Source organism: Ictalurus punctatus, chromosome 9 (genome assembly GCF_001660625.3).
Source record: "Ictalurus punctatus breed USDA103 chromosome 9, Coco_2.0, whole genome shotgun sequence".
In the NCBI taxonomy this organism is placed as follows: domain Eukaryota; kingdom Metazoa; phylum Chordata; class Actinopteri; order Siluriformes; family Ictaluridae; genus Ictalurus; species Ictalurus punctatus.
In genome coordinates this window covers 16,541,918-16,559,023 of record NC_030424.2, presented here as the reverse complement: position 1 = coordinate 16,559,023, position 17,106 = coordinate 16,541,918, and the positions used below count along the sequence as shown (strand labels likewise).

General features: G+C 37.8%; 1 protein-coding gene across 5 annotated transcripts in view; it reads right to left on the bottom strand.

The window, feature by feature from the left end:
• The window catches only part of ralgapa2 (Ral GTPase activating protein catalytic subunit alpha 2), a 128,570-nt gene extending 112,330 nt beyond the window's left edge, over positions 1–16,240 (bottom strand). For all 5 annotated transcript variants that reach the window (XM_017476062.3, XM_053682928.1, XM_053682930.1 and 2 more), the window contains exon 1: positions 16,006–16,240. In XM_017476062.3, coding sequence (XP_017331551.1) covers positions 16,006–16,111 — 106 coding nt within the window. In that variant the 5' untranslated portion in view covers positions 16,112–16,240. The remainder of the gene's footprint in view (positions 1–16,005) is intronic.
• Between the last annotated feature and the right edge of the window lie 866 nt (positions 16,241–17,106).

Sequence of the window (17,106 nt, the reverse complement as noted above, 5' to 3'; positions counted from 1 at the left end):
ATATCTATGCACATTAATAATATTGTGCAATCTGAACAGCATACGGACACAAAAAGACGCATATACTTAAAATACAGGCCTACACTATGGCAGAAATGTGTTACATGGACAAACGGCTCAGTTACGTGTTGATGGCACTTTTAAAAACCGGCAAAAATTTAATATATTTTTAGTCATATGTACACATTTATCATGTTTTAGAGGATTCAATCAATCAATCAACATTGAAGAAATATAAAAACACCTGGGAAAATATTCTTTTCGGCCCTTCTCCGTTTCTCCTAATACAGCTAGGTACGGCTCTGACTGGATAATGATTGCATTTCAGTGTTGCATGACTTCCACACATTGGTGAAAATGAAATACAATAAAACTGGGAATTACATTCACTTCTGACAAGAAGTTAACATTTAATACTTTAAAAGACAGATCAAATGATGCAAGTGAAGGCTTCCTGAAAGCTGTATTTAAGGAGAACTGTATTTCAATCTCCACTCAAAACATGCCTATAATGAAAAATAATGACAAAGCTTGACCTGACTTGACTAATCACTAAGAAGGATGAATATTGACTGTAAATGCAGAAAGATCAGCTCCGATTTGCACTTTCCCCATGAAAACAATAACACCACTGTCATGTCTTTGCTCTTTTACACCTGAAGCATGCTGATTAGGTCTCTGAAAGTCAGTGTGTCTGTGGCTTCATTTCACTCTTTAGCAAAGTCGGGATGTTTTGCTCTATTTTATTCAGCTGTTCATTACTTTGAAACTTGATGCAGAGCTGCACAAAATCACTGGTCCAGCCGACAACCAGAAAAAGACTAAATAAACTGCATTTCCTATTGACATTCACAAAATAAAAGTTTTCTTTTCGTATGAGCCATGTTTAAACCTAAAGTTCTGCAGAGCTATGCAATACATCTTAAAAGTCTTCATGAAATCAAAATGAAAGTTTTGTGGCTTTTAGGTATGAATATGTTAGACTTAAGTTTATCTATAAGCTAGTGTGCTCCAAAACAATGACAAAATTCTCATTTGGAAGATATATATGCATTCAAAATTTACAGTCTCTCTCTAGTTAACACTGTTGAGCGAGAGAAATCATAACAGCTAGCATGGGTCGTAAACGTGTCTTAAGCAGTTCAAATGCATGCGTTTTTTTTGTTTTTCACAACTAGAAGTTGATTAAGAAGGAAATGGCTCGAATTCATTCACTTTATTGCTCGGGCACACGTCCATGATACTAACTGTCAAGTATGGCTTAGCCCGGGCTGTAAGATAAGAAACACGATCGACTATTTAAAAAGGAGGAGGAGCCACTCAATATGCCCCGCCTGACTTCCTGTTTCAGTGTAAATTACTTCAACACATCGAATAAAATTTCACGGGGACTTCTTGTTTCTATAGCATGAGCTACTCATTCTGAATATCAGCGTCTGCTGTACCTCACACATCAGCCAAGCCAATCAGGTTGACTGTAGTATGATACTTACTAGTTATATTAATTTCTTCATAATCAGGGACTCAATGTCTAGACACAGACTTATTATGGACTTGTGAACGGAGTCAGTTTAGATTTGGTTTCAATTCTGCACAGATCTGTACTTTCACATCCAAATCCTCGTTTGCTAACTTGCTCAGAATGACATCCCATACCTCATCACGCTGTATCGATGGGTGTAGTCTGGAAAACACTTCCACAATCACATGGTCAGGACTGAAAGTCTAAGGAGGAGCTGCTTCCACTAAACCATCAGAACTCTGCACTGCTGATCACACCTCCACCTCTTGCACTCCCTCTTACCTTATAACTATTGTATATATTGTCTCGAGTCTATTTACTGTTTGTTATACAGTCTTCAGAGGTACTGCATCTCATGTCTCTGCACCTTTGTATCAGCTACGAATGTGCAAGCGACAAATAAAGCTTTAAATCATGAAACAGAAAGTTGCAATACTGTAACCTTGCGTATCATCTGATATCAATATCCATCCTTTTTTTTTTTTTTTTAAAGCTGCTATGCCTTAAAATGATTTTCTTTTAAAATCTGAAATATTTCACTTAATATACATGAAAAACGCATTGCTAGAAACATTACTTAGACACAATCACAGCTTTTATACTTCCTTAAACGTATAGTATAAATAAAATACAAATCTATCTTAACAAAATATCCAATACAGTCTCTTTATATTAAAATATTTTCGGTTATAATAAATAAATAAAAAATTCAAAGAGCATCATTTCGTGTGAAGCATTTCCACACGTCTGATATGACAACCCCCCCCACATGTTGGCTTTGATGAACAGCTCACAAGTTGTTGTCATTAACGTGAAGCCGAGTGGATGCTGTTGTTGTGTGACCTACTTTAACCTTCTGTATGTTGTTGAACTATAAACAATTCTTTGGATTTATATTTCAGGTTATATTTGTTACTGGATTCATTCTTTTTTTTCCTCCGATACCAATACAGAATTTTTGGCTGGTTTTGGCCCAATATCTAGGATTGATGGTGATATCTCTACTATAAAGCACCGATTAACCAACATGAAAAGCTTGTTACTGATATGAAAGCTGATTTTAAGAAGTCAACAATTCCAATTACTGACATAATTTTACATGACTTAGACACAAACAGTTTACAGGGCCTTTCTGATTTTAGTCAATTTTCCAAAGTCATATAACCAGTAGAAACTCATATACTCACTGCATTAATCCAGTAATAATTCACCCTAAAAAACTAACTCAAATAATTTCAATCACATAAAATGTTCTCATGTAACTCCGTTAGCATTTAACAAAAGAAGAATGTATTAAAAGCACTCTCATGGCTGGATTGGGAAGCTGTCACAAGGTTGCGATGGAGTTTAACAGGAAACATGGCAAACATATCTCACACACACAGTTACCAATTTCATTAATAACTTCAAATAGACTGGAACAACTGAAGTGGGCAACCACGAATATCCACTGACGAAGGCACAACCAACATGATACTGGCATACATACCGGTACTTCCTTATGTATGGAGACTTTTGGAACACCCTTTATATACAATGCCCTCTACTAATATTGGCACCCTGGTAAATATGAGCAAATAAGACTGTGAAAAATGTTCATTATTGTTTAACTTTTTGATCTTTTGTTTAAAAAAAAAAAATCACAAAAATACTCTGCTCTCATGGATATCAAACAAAAAACAGTTTTACCAAAAAAACAATATCTTTGTTAAACATAGCTGTGCAACAATTATTGGCACTCACTTAATTCAAAAAGTGAAACTTTCATATATTCTAGATTCATGACACATCATGAAAACATCATGTGCACAATCTTGATGATTACGGTTTACAGCTCATGGAAATCAAAAATTCCAGAATTGCGCTTTCTTTCTATTGTGCGCTATTTGATTGACACACGAGTGGACTTGCGCGCATTTAGTGAAGTTTAATGGAGACGCACTTGTTTTCGCTTAATATAAACACTCTTGTTTTTGGCGACCTGGATCGTGCACTTTTCCCGCAGCTGCTCCCTCTGTGACCTCCGCTGGTTTTCAGATGTGTTTTATTCATGGAAATGCGTCTTCCACCATCCATTCTGAAATGACGTCACTGACAGAGGGGTTATCCACAGTGACCCACCTAATCCATAATGAAATTCGCTGTTAATTATTTTAATTATCGATTATTATAGATTTTATCGATTAGTTGTTGCAGCACTAAAACCCCATGTATGGATTTAATTTGTACCATTGAATCTGTAATTATTAAAAATGTAAAAACTGCATTACCATACCAACAATATCCAAGAAAAGTGTATCGTGTAATCATGAATCATGATATCGATAGTACATCTATATATCACCCAGCCCTTCTTTCAGGCAATTTGTAATTGCCCTACAATTTTACCATGAAAGACATGACAAGGTCCTTTCAGCAGGAGCTAAAACTCATCTCTCTCACACCTAAGTTAGAGCCAACAAATATATTTTATACCTAACTGCCAGGAGATATTTTAGTTGTTTTCCATAACAAAGGTGAAATTAGGCGTTACATTTAAACTGTTATCTAGGAACAGGCCTGATCACCCTACACCACTCCCTGTCCTGCTAAGGCTCTGTCACATCCCTAGCAATAATAAAAGCTGTCATAATAATGAGAGCATCAGATATGGCACTCCTTATGGCTTCTGAATGCCACCTAACCGGTACTGCACCACCTCCTACTATAGCTTAAGACAATTGGCCTGACAATATCACCACTGGAAAGGATAGAGTCGTAAAGACAGTCCATGTTCACTCTTAAAGCAATTTAATAATAAATAGTGCTTCCATACATATCAATATGGTTGTCTTGCAGGCCTGAATAGACATTCTGATCATCATCATCAATGAACAAACTCATGAACTGCCTCCTTTTCAAAACAAGAGGACATTTAACCATAGACCTTTCTTTCCAGAGCAGGTCTCTTAAGTTAAATGTAAAAATTTTTAATGTTTCAAACATAATTTAAAACCAAATTTTCATTGATACATATTGATATATGTTTTAAAACACACACACAAAAAAAAAACACAAAAAACACAACTCGTAGAAGAGAACAAAATGTTCACTTTAAACACTCCTATAATAAAAGCCTTGACAGCTGCTGGTCATCCAGTCACAACAGTGAGCACAGAGAGCGAGAATCACAGCAACAACAATAATGACAGGTGCTGCACATTTTTTGATGGATGCTCCGTTACTATTTTGTGCTGTACTGCTGCAACCCAAAAACTCGTATATGAGGCAGAGAGAGACGAGCCTTCCACATGTTAGGAGGACATTAAGAGAGAAGAGCAAAGAGGTCACATATGCAAAAGCTTCGTAAAACAGTCCCTCCAGGTTTTCACGACTTTCTGATCGCAGAAATGAATGCAAAATCAAGCAAACGCCACAATATTTGGAGGAGCTTGTCATTTTTCAAAATTACCGCAGATCTTGGCCAAGACATGTCATGTGACACCATCACAATGCGCATTCAGCCAAAGCCCTCTTCTATTTATGTGCATTGACCATAAGTACAGCTAAAAGATCTCATTTACCAACAAAAATCACTGTGAAAGACCGTGCAAAACAATTTTGAGAAAATGCTAATTTTCAAGTAGGTTTCCTGATCGGAAAAAAGCACAAAAAATGCTTCAAATTGCATCACAAATGGAAAGAAAAAAAAAAGCTGCAGCAAAATCAAGCATTTTTGGCAACAATCACAAAAAAAACAAAACTTGTGTACAGAATGGTAAAATTCCTGTAGTCTATGTCATATTCAATACCTTTAAAATAAATATGCGATGTAGAACTAGGACGAAAATTATTACAGCTCTTTAAACATGTAGGTCTTGTTAGCTAGTTACTTCGCAGATACAAACCGGTAGTGATGCCTCATGAGATAAATAATGTCATTATATTTAATAAAAAATAATTAACACTTTTACATTTTGCTGTTGAATTGGAGATAATGGCTGAAGGCTCTTTACACTGTTTACATTTTGATTTTCCAATGTAGACTGCAGAATACAGTGCTGTGAAAAAGTATTTTCACGTCCTGATTTCTTCTGTTTTTGTGTATTTAGTCTCGTACTAAATTGTTTCAGAACTTAAAACAAAATCTAAGATGAAACAAAGGCAACCTGAGTAAACACAAAATACACTTTTTAAATGATAATGTTAATTGTTGAAGCAAAAACGTTATCCAATACCAACTGGGCCTGTTTGAAGATGTATTTGCCCCCGTAGTTACTAATTCCCCAAATCTATGAAACTGCATTCATAATGGGGTTCAGCTGGACTAGACACAACCAGACCAGATTACTGCAAACCCTGTTCAATCAAATCAACACTTAAATACAACTTTTTCTACAGCATGAAGTTGGTTAAAATGTTTAACCCAGTAACACACTATGCCAAAATTAAAAGCAATTCCAAAAATTATGAGGAAGAAGGTGATTGTTAAGGCTCATTAAGGCACATCTGAATTTTGCCAACACACCCCTTGAGGATCCTCAAACCTTTTAGGAGAATATTCTGTGGACTGAGAATTCGCAAGTGGAACTGTTTGAAAAACAGGGGTTCCATTACATCTGGCGTAAACTGAACACAGAATTCCACAAAAACATCATCATACCTACAGTCAAGCATGGTGGTGGAAGTGTGATGGTGTGAGGATGCTTTGCTGCTTAAGGGCCTGTGCAACTTGTAATAATTCAGGAAACCCAAATTCTCTACCAGAAAATCCTAAAGGAGAATATCCGGTCTTCAGTCTGTAAATTCAACCTCACGTGCAACTAGATTATGCAGCAAGACAACGATCCAAAGCATAGGAGTAAATGCTAATCCTAGAAGTGAGTGAAATCTGAAACCTTTGGTTGCAGTTATTGCTGCTAAAGGTGGCACAAACAGATTTTAATTTGAAGTTTTTTTCACGTGTGAGAGGTATTGGATACATTTTTTTTACTTCAGTAAAAATAAATGAAAAACTGTTTGTTCACTCAGGTTACCTTTGTTTTATGTTGTATTCTATCTAAAACTATTTAGAATGAGATGTACAAAAAAAAAAACAGAAGAAATACTTTTTCACAGCACTGTATGCAATATTGTGGAGTTTAGGTCTGCATTCTAAAGAACACAGAGCTATTTGTGTTGTAGCATCACTGAAGAACTTTTGTCACTAGTATTCGAATGATCTTTTCATGGCTCTCTTTAAAAAAAAAAAATAGCTGGTTTATTTATTTTAGGCATCGGGTGGGGGTGAAAAGAACGGAAGTCTACACTGTCACCTAGTTACAACACCATCCTGTGTTTAAATAATGTTTACGTAATGAGGATTTTCCCCATTACTAAGTAGGGACATCATCACTTATTCCCTTGTATCTTAAAATATATTGGTAAAAATATTACTAAGTAATTATGTCAGTTCTTTCAAACACATGCATTACACAGTGCATAGGCTACTTGTAAACATGCAGACATTGGTAACATAATTAAAGTCTTTAATTTCTATTTGAGTTTGAGAATGAAAACATTTCACCAGTCTACCAACTTTGCTCTATAGCAAGACAAGCAAAAACCATGTGGACATCTAATACCTGTAATGTTTTTTTACACCGAAACAAAGGAACATGTGATGGAGCCCCTTCTCCTCTAACAGGCAATTTGGTCATTTGCATCAGCAAGCCAGAAATTCAAATGAAAATGCAAATGCAATGGAAATACACAGGTCTGTAGACAGACAGTCAGGAACAGATGACCAAACCTTCACAACATTTAGACCTAAGTATAGAAAACATAAATGTACACAGAATACAAGTCTTTATAGGAAGTTTCTTTTACACGTTAACAAAATTCAGTAAAATTTAAATGTTATGACATTGCAATAAATATTTCACATTTGACTTGATTATCATCAAGTTAACAAAAGTAATTCTAAGTGATTATTTGATGGGTCAGGATGATGATAATTGCAAACAGCTTTGACTGCCACCTATTGTGTATTGCAACACCTCTCCAAGCCCACTATGCATATAATTTTTCAAAAATTAAAGCTTGTGTAGGTAAATATTGTAGAACTAATGGGCTACCTTAATCGTCCATGTCTTTGCCAGCTGTTGTAGGACAATATGAATACTCCCCGAGATGCAAGAGTTCTGCCTGAAAAACCCCCACATATACTGTCTGGCTGTGAGGAAGGAATGGAGGCACTCTTAAGCCTGGTTTAAACTGTATGATGAGAGTCATATCATCTACAACTCGATCCAAGATGGAGGCGGAAATCACATTACAAAGGTGCTCACACTGTGAGAGTGCCTCGTAGTGTAGCTGCTCATGCTGAGCACCCGGCCAAAGTTAAATGTCAATATCATTAATAATGACCTCAGTCTGAAAATGGTTACAAGCAAGCAGTGATGGTGCAGAGACTCTTGACTAAGCAATTTTATGCACTAAAACTTCAGAAAGGACACTTAGTGCCCTTTCTGAAAGGACCTGTAAGCACCTGAAAGACTCAACTGCTTCATTAGTGAAACCGGTTTCTTTTGGACACTGCTGCGTCCCAATTCGGCTACTATTCGTCCTAAATAGTATCCGAGAGTAGAATTTGTATCCCAAAAGGTACCCGGATGGTCTACTATTTCCGGAGTGTGGTTTCAAGGACACTTTTTCAGGTAATATTGCCCACAACTCCTTGCATGAGGGAGGAGAAATTTTGTGACTGCTCGCTTCACCAAATGCAACCTGCAAACATGGCGGACGAGTGTAACGTCGTTAATGAGTCTTCAGTATTTGAGTGTAAGAAATAAAATGTTAAGCATTAACCAAAGTTTTTGTTTTTTTTATTGTCACACAAGAAGGTTAATGGTTGGATGTTGTGTAACAAGAGTACCATGTTTATCTTGTAGGGTCAAATGAAGAGACCGAGCACCAATGTTCTCTGAGGTTACATGACTAGTAACGCCCCAGTACTTGCGTATTCTTTTTCCTACACACTCAAAAGCGTATAGCTTTTCTTCATAAAGAGAGTACATATATTTAGAGCATAGAATAATTAGGCGAACTGGGAAGCAGTGTTTGTTTCTTTTGGAGATTTGTGTTTGTAAATCAGGATTCAAGTTGCATGTTGACTTGCTTGTTACTCGAACCAGACTTGAATGACTTGCAAGATGACTCTGACTAGGAAAAACAAAAAAGTGCCCTCTCTGCTTGGAAATTCTCCACAACCCTGATTTCAGCATGTGATGTCAAATCAATATAGCTGCTCAACTTTAAAGGAGACCTATTATGCCCATTTTTACAAGATATAATATAAGTCTCAGGTGTCCCCAGAATGTGTCTGTAAAGTTTCAGCTCAAAATACCCCACAGATCATTTATTACACCATGCTGTAAATGCCCCTTTTTAGGTGGAAGCAAAAACATGCTGTTTTTGTGACAGCTGCTGCTCCCCGACCCCTTTCCAGAAGAGGGCTGTGCTTTTACGGATACTACGGCAACAACAAATCCACGAACCATTATGACTGACACCGTAAATACCGGTGTTCAGCCCTGTATGTATGAATAAGAATGTATGAATTATATAGACAGTAAGCGTTTTCGGGTTAAAAACAAAAATAACAACATAGCTCTGTCTCTGTGAATACAAACAGAGACAGTGGTAACTTTAGCCACATTAGCCACGGAATCTGCCAACAAGCACGTTTGGAAAGGCGATTTGCAAACATTCACAAAATATGCAGTGGAGCCTAATACTTACGTCTTCTAGATATGAAGCTGGATCATGAGCAGTTGGTACTGATCCATGCTTAAGAATCAACTTTTCAGCAAATCCTGCTTTGTATTGACCCTTGTTCACAAAGCAGTCTGATGTAAAATGATTCAAACAAACATATACAAATTTAGCTATTGTTTTGGGGCACATTTCCTTCAAAAATAAAACTTCTCTTCAGTGGCTCTGATGCCGGGAGAACATGAAGACTGTAACGTTCATTCTTACAACTGACGACAGAACATTTACAAAGCTTAAAAGACGAGTCCGAACACCACGTATCCTTGGATCTAAAAGATTAGAAAAGGTAGCTATTTCTAAGACTATATCCAAAGCATGCTACACACAGACGTTCTGCTTCTCCTCACATGGTAGACAGGAGTACATGCACTATTTTTAAGCTAATGTGAATACAGCCATCATCACTCATTCACGCTCTGATAAAGGCAGATTGGCCTTTATGTCTTTCTGCCTACACAAACTAGAAGCTAGAATTATTAATATTATACAGTAGCTCTTCCCAACACCAATGATTCTGCATTTTCTGCATGCATCACTTCAGTCTATCACACACAATTTTTGGAACTTAACATTATACTCAAGGCTCACTGAATTGGGCATGTTAGTAGGTTTTAAAACAAAAATCATCAAATCAAAAGTTTTGATTTTATTAACCGATTTGCATGGAACTAGATTTGTGTGATGTGATGATATAATCATCTCTACAATATTCACTGACATTTACTCAGATTATACTGTATTACCAGCCTTGCTAACCTTTAAGCATTTTGTGCAAGAGCTCTGTATTTAACATTGAGTACACTGGAATGATTAGAACTTAAAAATACACCAAAAAGGGCAGTCTTTTTCTCCAAAATAAAACAGAAGATAGGCTAATCAACGTACAACTCTGAAATGATTTGTACAGGTATTCTCAATTCTTTAATATTAACAGACACCACTGGGAAGCCTCGCTCCTGGCCATGTGGACTTTAGACAACCAAATTTGTGTATCAAAAATGTACTGTATTTTATTTTATTTAGTTTCTACTGTTTACTGCATATTACTACAGAATCACCTAAAACCCCATCATCCAACTAAGTTTTTTGGGATTGCCAGTGCCGGCCAGCAGTTTCCGACCACACAGCTGAGAACAGGAAACCCTCCCCTACTGGCCTAAAACCTGAAATGAAAGAAATGCTCATTTTCCTGTATTTCCAATATTAACCATCATCAAAACAATAAGAAAATGCAGGAAAATGCAACGAATAAAATGTATTATTAATGTCGATAATCTCGAGTCTCACCTGAACCACAGCATATTAAAACCTGCAACGGACGTGAACATTTGTGTAGCAGGTTCTTACAATGCCATCATCATAATTCCATGTAAGTATGAAGACAGGTACCTACGACAGTGTCCACACATGACGCCGTTTCATAATCACAGATCCGAGGCCAAAGAAGTATAAATCAGGCCTTACGGTACAACAACACGGCGTTAATGATAGCAAAGTCATAGGCTGGATTTAACTGATGGTGCTAATGCAATGTGTCGTTCAAATAAGCAACAGTAAGCTACACTCGGCTTCTGATATTAATCAGAATCTGACACTGCTCATGCTACATAATTTAACTCTCTGACATCTGGATTCATCTGACAGCTTGGGCAAACACATTTATTGGACATTACTCTCTCATACTGTGCCATATGATTCATATGTGATAAAGTCAAAATCACACAGAATGCTAAGGTGAAAGCCTGGATACACACACACACTTATCTGCTTTTGCACAAAGTTAATCTGTTGTTATTAATAATTGATTCTACTCGTTTCATGGTAATCAAGGAAGAATTTGAAGTCACATTAAACACTTAGAACTGCCATGAGTCCCAACAAAAGCAATATGGCAGCACAATAAAATTCAAAAACACCACCCAGCTGTAAATGTTGTGCTCACTGTTGTCCTTGTTCCCATAACAGGAAGGTGAGGTAAAGACAGGCTGTGTGTGATCAGGTGCTCCAGTAATTACCAAACTCAGTCGAGCCCAGCCAAGCGTAACATGCGCACACAGCACCTTTCCAGCTCAAACTGACATCTTTTAAAGGTGGAGCCAAAGTCTAACACACAGGTGTACGCATGCATCTTAATCATGATAACTAGTTACACTTTAAATAACCATAATTACACAAAGAAAGTCATAATACTCAAATTCAGGCTGTGAATGTGACTTTTAAAAAAATAACAACAATAATCAGGGCAACACAAGGTTCAAGGAAATGAATGACATGTGAATTAAGAAAGAAAAGAAAAAGGGAAAGGAGGTCTGAACATCCAACACCCCATCAATCATCCTCACTTCCCATCTGTACAGGAAGCAGCCAGTGGGAGGAAATCCTCAGTATTATGAAAGCACAGCACTCTGTAAGTCTGGAGTGGTGCAAGAGCGAAATTTAGGCCCTAAAAGGTTAAACCAGCCTTATCTAGCATGATGCACACGGACAAAAGCAACACTGAGGGAAATGATGGCCGTGGAGTGGTCTGTAAGCGCTGATTACTAGTCTTGACATTGAACCAGTACTGGAGTCAGCAAAACACACACACTGATATGACAGGCACAAAACAGAACAGCTTAGACATTTGAAAAAAACAAAACACAGTAACTAAAAGCACATGATGAAGATAAAATACTGATAGAAACTGTTGTGCTTTGTGAGTGCCACAATATTCATGACCTACTGCACAGTTCTGCAGCAATATTTAGTCCTTTTTTTTATTGTGAGAGTTTACTGAGGAGAAATTTTACCTTCAACACAACAATGATGGCAGAAACACACAAATAAACAAAAAAGACATCAAGTCAACATGGCTGTTCACAGCATCAGCAGCAAACACAGCAGCTTCTTATTTTTTTTACCAAGTTATACTCTATACACAGTGTGCTTTGGATTTAGAAAAAAACAACAGACAAATACACAGGAGGATAGCTTGTTGCTAACAAAAGATGAACATGGAGATCTCCAAGAGTTTTTCCCCACTTTATAACTTGAATGCGTGGAGGTCAAAAATGACATTGTTCCAAGCTCTGACTTTCCACTTCTGCAGTAATGCAAAATCGCATTAATAAGACCAAAAACCCAGCTTGTCTTGTGACTGAGAAAACGGAAAGTGTAAACTCCTCTCTCCAGAAGACTCTCTCATTTCGGGAAAGCTACACAGCTTCACCATACAGTCCCCTCCGAAACTAGTGGAACGGCAAGGCCAATTCATTTGTTTTTGCTGAATATTGAAGACATTTGTGTTTGAAATGAAAAGATGAATATGACATGAGACTTTTGGATTTTTTTTTATACATACTTCCATCTAGTTGTGTTTATCAACATAAACCATAGAACCTTTAATCTCAGACCACCCAATCTTTAGGCACGCAAAAATATTGGAACATGTATCTAACTGCCAGGTGTTTCTTGTTACCAAGGTGTGTCCTGTTAGATTCATTGTTTAAACAATAAATAGCTCTGAACATCTTCTCTTATCTCATCAACCCAAATGCCTTTGGTATATAGCACAAACAAATGAATTGGCCTTGCTGTTGCAATAGTTTAGCAGGGGGCTGCATCAACAATTATGCATTTTTCTGTTAATTAACAAACACGTTCTGACTTGGAGAATACAACAACACTGTCCTGTAATGTGTAATAGCAGGTTCAATTGGTGAATCCATCTGAATGTGACTAGTACCCCAAGGAAAGACACTTGTGTGTAAACATGGCAGGTTAGCCAAATTGTTCAAAAATATACTTAATACTTGTTGTATCCAATTATATTCAATTAACTTAAAGTATCCTGCCCAAAGACCAGTGAATACTTTCTTAAAAAACACATGCAAAAATAGCCATGCAAATCTAGCCAAATCCTTTCAGCTGCCTTCAACCACCAGAGCTCTAAACCCGTCGGCTTGCTGCGCCAATGCTTATTAACCAAAATTACTAAAAGGAAAAATAAAAGTAGACACCTCAAAACTGACCAATGATGTCTGTTTGAAAAGCTTTGTGTCCAATATGGTTTTAAATTATGTAGTGGGAATTAATATCCTCGAATCTCAACTAGGGCTGCAATGAATAAGTATAACAAATAATCATAATAATTAAAATAAAGTTACAATCATTATAATAGTCAATATTTTACCACTTTCATGAAACCTGCGTCACTTCCATAGGCGTAATGTGTTAAGACTGAACTTCCAGATGGCATGTGGTTTGACTACACAAAGTTTTTATCAGTAGGAAACTTGCATCTGAAGTTTAGACTGATAACACATTCTTCGGCTGAAAGCAGTTTCTGTACCACTTTAAAACCTTATACAACACAGAAAATGACAATTAATAACGCACAGATTAACGCATGATCAAAATACTTTCTGACGTGAAGAGACTGTCAAGGCAATCTATATTGTTTTTCATTATTTTTCAATAATTCAATGTGCTTATGTGCAATGTGCAGAGAGGTATGGACATAAATGAGAGGATAGATGAAAATGTGTGCTTGGGCATTTCTAAACAGAACACACGAAGCTGTAAACAAGTGCTATCATCACTTGCAGACATTGAACCTGCTGAACCCAAATGCATCGTTCCTCTCACTCAATCATCAGAGCCATATAATGAATAAATTCTGGTATGGATATGGCACTCATGACCATGATCACTTAGCTTTAAGCCGTTTTCACACGTGTGTTTTGGTCTGGACTCTGGACCAGTCGAGCTCTGAGCTCAGTACAATTGGTGAAGTGTGAACTCTGTTTTGAGCACTCCACAGAGATCTGATCCCTGCTCATCTTGAAAATGGTGATCTGGGCTTTGTTTTAACCGAACCATGCCATTGTCTACACATGCTGAGTAACGTGATTGGTTAAATGTGTCACATAACTTATAACTTCTACTTTTATGACGCCAGGGAAAGGTTTAACATAGTTGGTGATAGACAAAATCAGACTTTTATAGGACTGGAGCACGGCTATTAGCTCACCTTTGTGGTGTGAATGCTTCCACTGAAAGCATCAAGCTCTGCTAAGCTAGTACAGGGGTTCCCAAACTTTTCCAGGGCAAGGTCCCCCAAATGGCATTAACATTTGACTGGGGCCCCCCTTTTGCAAGATGTCTTTAAAACACATTAAAAATACAGACTTCTGAATATATCCCCCTTTTTTAATAATTACATCTTAACATTACATTAGGAATTGATTGTGTGTGTGTGTGGTTGTCTGAGAGTGAAAAAGAGAAAACATAGTAGTGGGAGGGATGGACTTGGTGGCTCCAACCAAATTGTTGAGGCATCCCCCGTGTGCCCCCTCAGCTAGTACACCAGTTGATGACATATTCATGCTGAGATTTTAAAATGTCTTGAAATAATGCATGCATGCAGCATTTCAGATAGTATATCAGTATTACACATTTGAAGTAGTATTGATGCTGGGATTGAAGGTGTATTCAGAAATACAAGTGATATGTATTTCCATCAAAAGGCAGTTGTAAGGCACAAGCAGACCAATAGTGGAAGAAACCAAGTGTCTGAATGAACATGGATTCGAACCGAATTACTTACAAAAAAAAAAAAAAAAAAACTCACAGGCTTACGTAGGTTTCAACACAATACAACTAAGAAGAGGGTCACATACTAACTTTCACTTTAAAAAAAAATCAATTAAAAAATGTCACTCAGACTGAGTGTGAAATGGCGGGATGTTAAACGTGTTTGAGGCAGCAATAAAAAGTTTATTTTGTTTGTTTAGTATGTCAGCAGGACAACTGGTTTGCTGCTGGTCGTGTGGCTCGGCAGGATAACAGAGCAGGAAGTACAATCTGAGCAGACATTTCTGTGTAAAACCTGCACGAGTCACCACCATGAGCCTGAATATCTCGTCATATTATATAGTATTTTAGTCCCTTTTTTCCTAGAGTATGGTTGAAAATCAAAAAACTCCTGTGTGTGAGGTAATGGTGATTTGCAAGGATATGTGTGCGATCAGTGTTCAGGGTTATGCATTAACAGATCTGAAGCATTGCATTAGTTTAGGAAGTTCAGCACATGTAACAGTTCATGTCCATTAGTGTTGTTTGATACTGACTGAATGAAGGACCTCAATAAGCTTGCTTTTTTTTCTTTTCTTTTTTTTTGATAGATTACTACACAATACTGCAGCTGCTCTCAAAGCTCGACCATATGCAAGGACTGGATTGAAACCAGCTCATCCCACATGCCCTTTCTCAATTTAACAGCCAGCTATTTTTTAGGTTATAATACCACTGTCTGAGTGTGCTAGAAAGCTCGCTACCTAGCTAGCACGCTAGCCAGCTACGCCAGAACAATTAAACCAAGAAGACACCTGACACTAGCTAGCATCGCCACTTGACCGGCTGTACACCAAAGAACACAATTTACACCGGACATTTTTCACATTCCCTGAATAAAAAAAAAATCTAGCTACGAGGTTGCGTTATCCTTGTTTATAGAAAAACGGACGGTTTCATTCAGGAAACAAAAGGCACGTCGTCTCGCAACTGTCATGTAAATGCAGCTAGCTAGCTTGCTAGCTCGCGCACTCGTTTGCTCATTGGTCCACACACCTAACCAACTAGCTAGCCTGCTAAGCTAACGTACGGTCCTGTCAGTGAGTCGCAGCCTCTGTCACAGCACCAAAGCTCACCTAAGAGTGACCGGAGATGCTTCAAACGGGTGAAAACATCCTTCTTTGGGTCCAGAACTTTCTGTGTAGATTTCTTGACGTCTCCATAACCCCTTCGAGTAAACATTCCGGTGTAAAAGTCAATTTTTGCGCCCTTTTACCATTCAGTCGGTGTCCTGTATGCCGCCACTCTCCCAGCTGCTGAACGTTTGACTTGTTGTTCCAGCGGCCGCCTCTCCGCGGTGTGTAAACACGGAACCGCTCAGATGTCGCTCTGGCCAGACATGCCCCTTGACCCTGCCCCTAGATACGCCCCCTTTTGCTATTGCAGTTTTTTTTGTTGTTGTTGTTGTTGTTGTTGTTTGTTGTTTTGTTTCGTTTTTTTTTAACTTTCTCTACAAACACTGCAACACAGTCATATCTTACAATTAGACACATGTCCAAATAATAATAATAACGGTCTTGATCGTATCGAAGTATGTGAGGTTGAACTGTACCTGCGTGTTATTTTTATTAGTCACATTGGATAGGTTAAAGGCCTTAACGATTTCTTAAACATAATACAAGATTACCCCAAACACAACCACCACCACAAATTCTTACACCAACACCATAATCAACAACAACACTTTCACCAACACCATCACTACCACCAACACCACCAACTCCTACACCAATACCAACACCATCACCACCACCAACTCCTACAACAATACCAGCACTATCACCACCAACTACTACACCAACACCAACAGCACCAACTACTACCCCAGTACCACCACCAACACCATCACCAACACTATCACCACAAACTACTACACCAACACTATAACCACAGACTACTGCACCATCAACAGCACCTCCACTACTACCACCATCACCAACACTATCACCACAACCTACTACACCAATACCAACAGCACCACCACCACCATCACCAACACTGTCATCACCATCTACTACACCAGCACCAACACCACCAACTACTACACCAATACCAACACCACCATCAAAAACACTACCACCAAAACCACCACCACCACCACCACCACCACCACAACAACAACAACAACAACAACAATAATAATAATAATAATAATAATAATAATAATAATAATAATG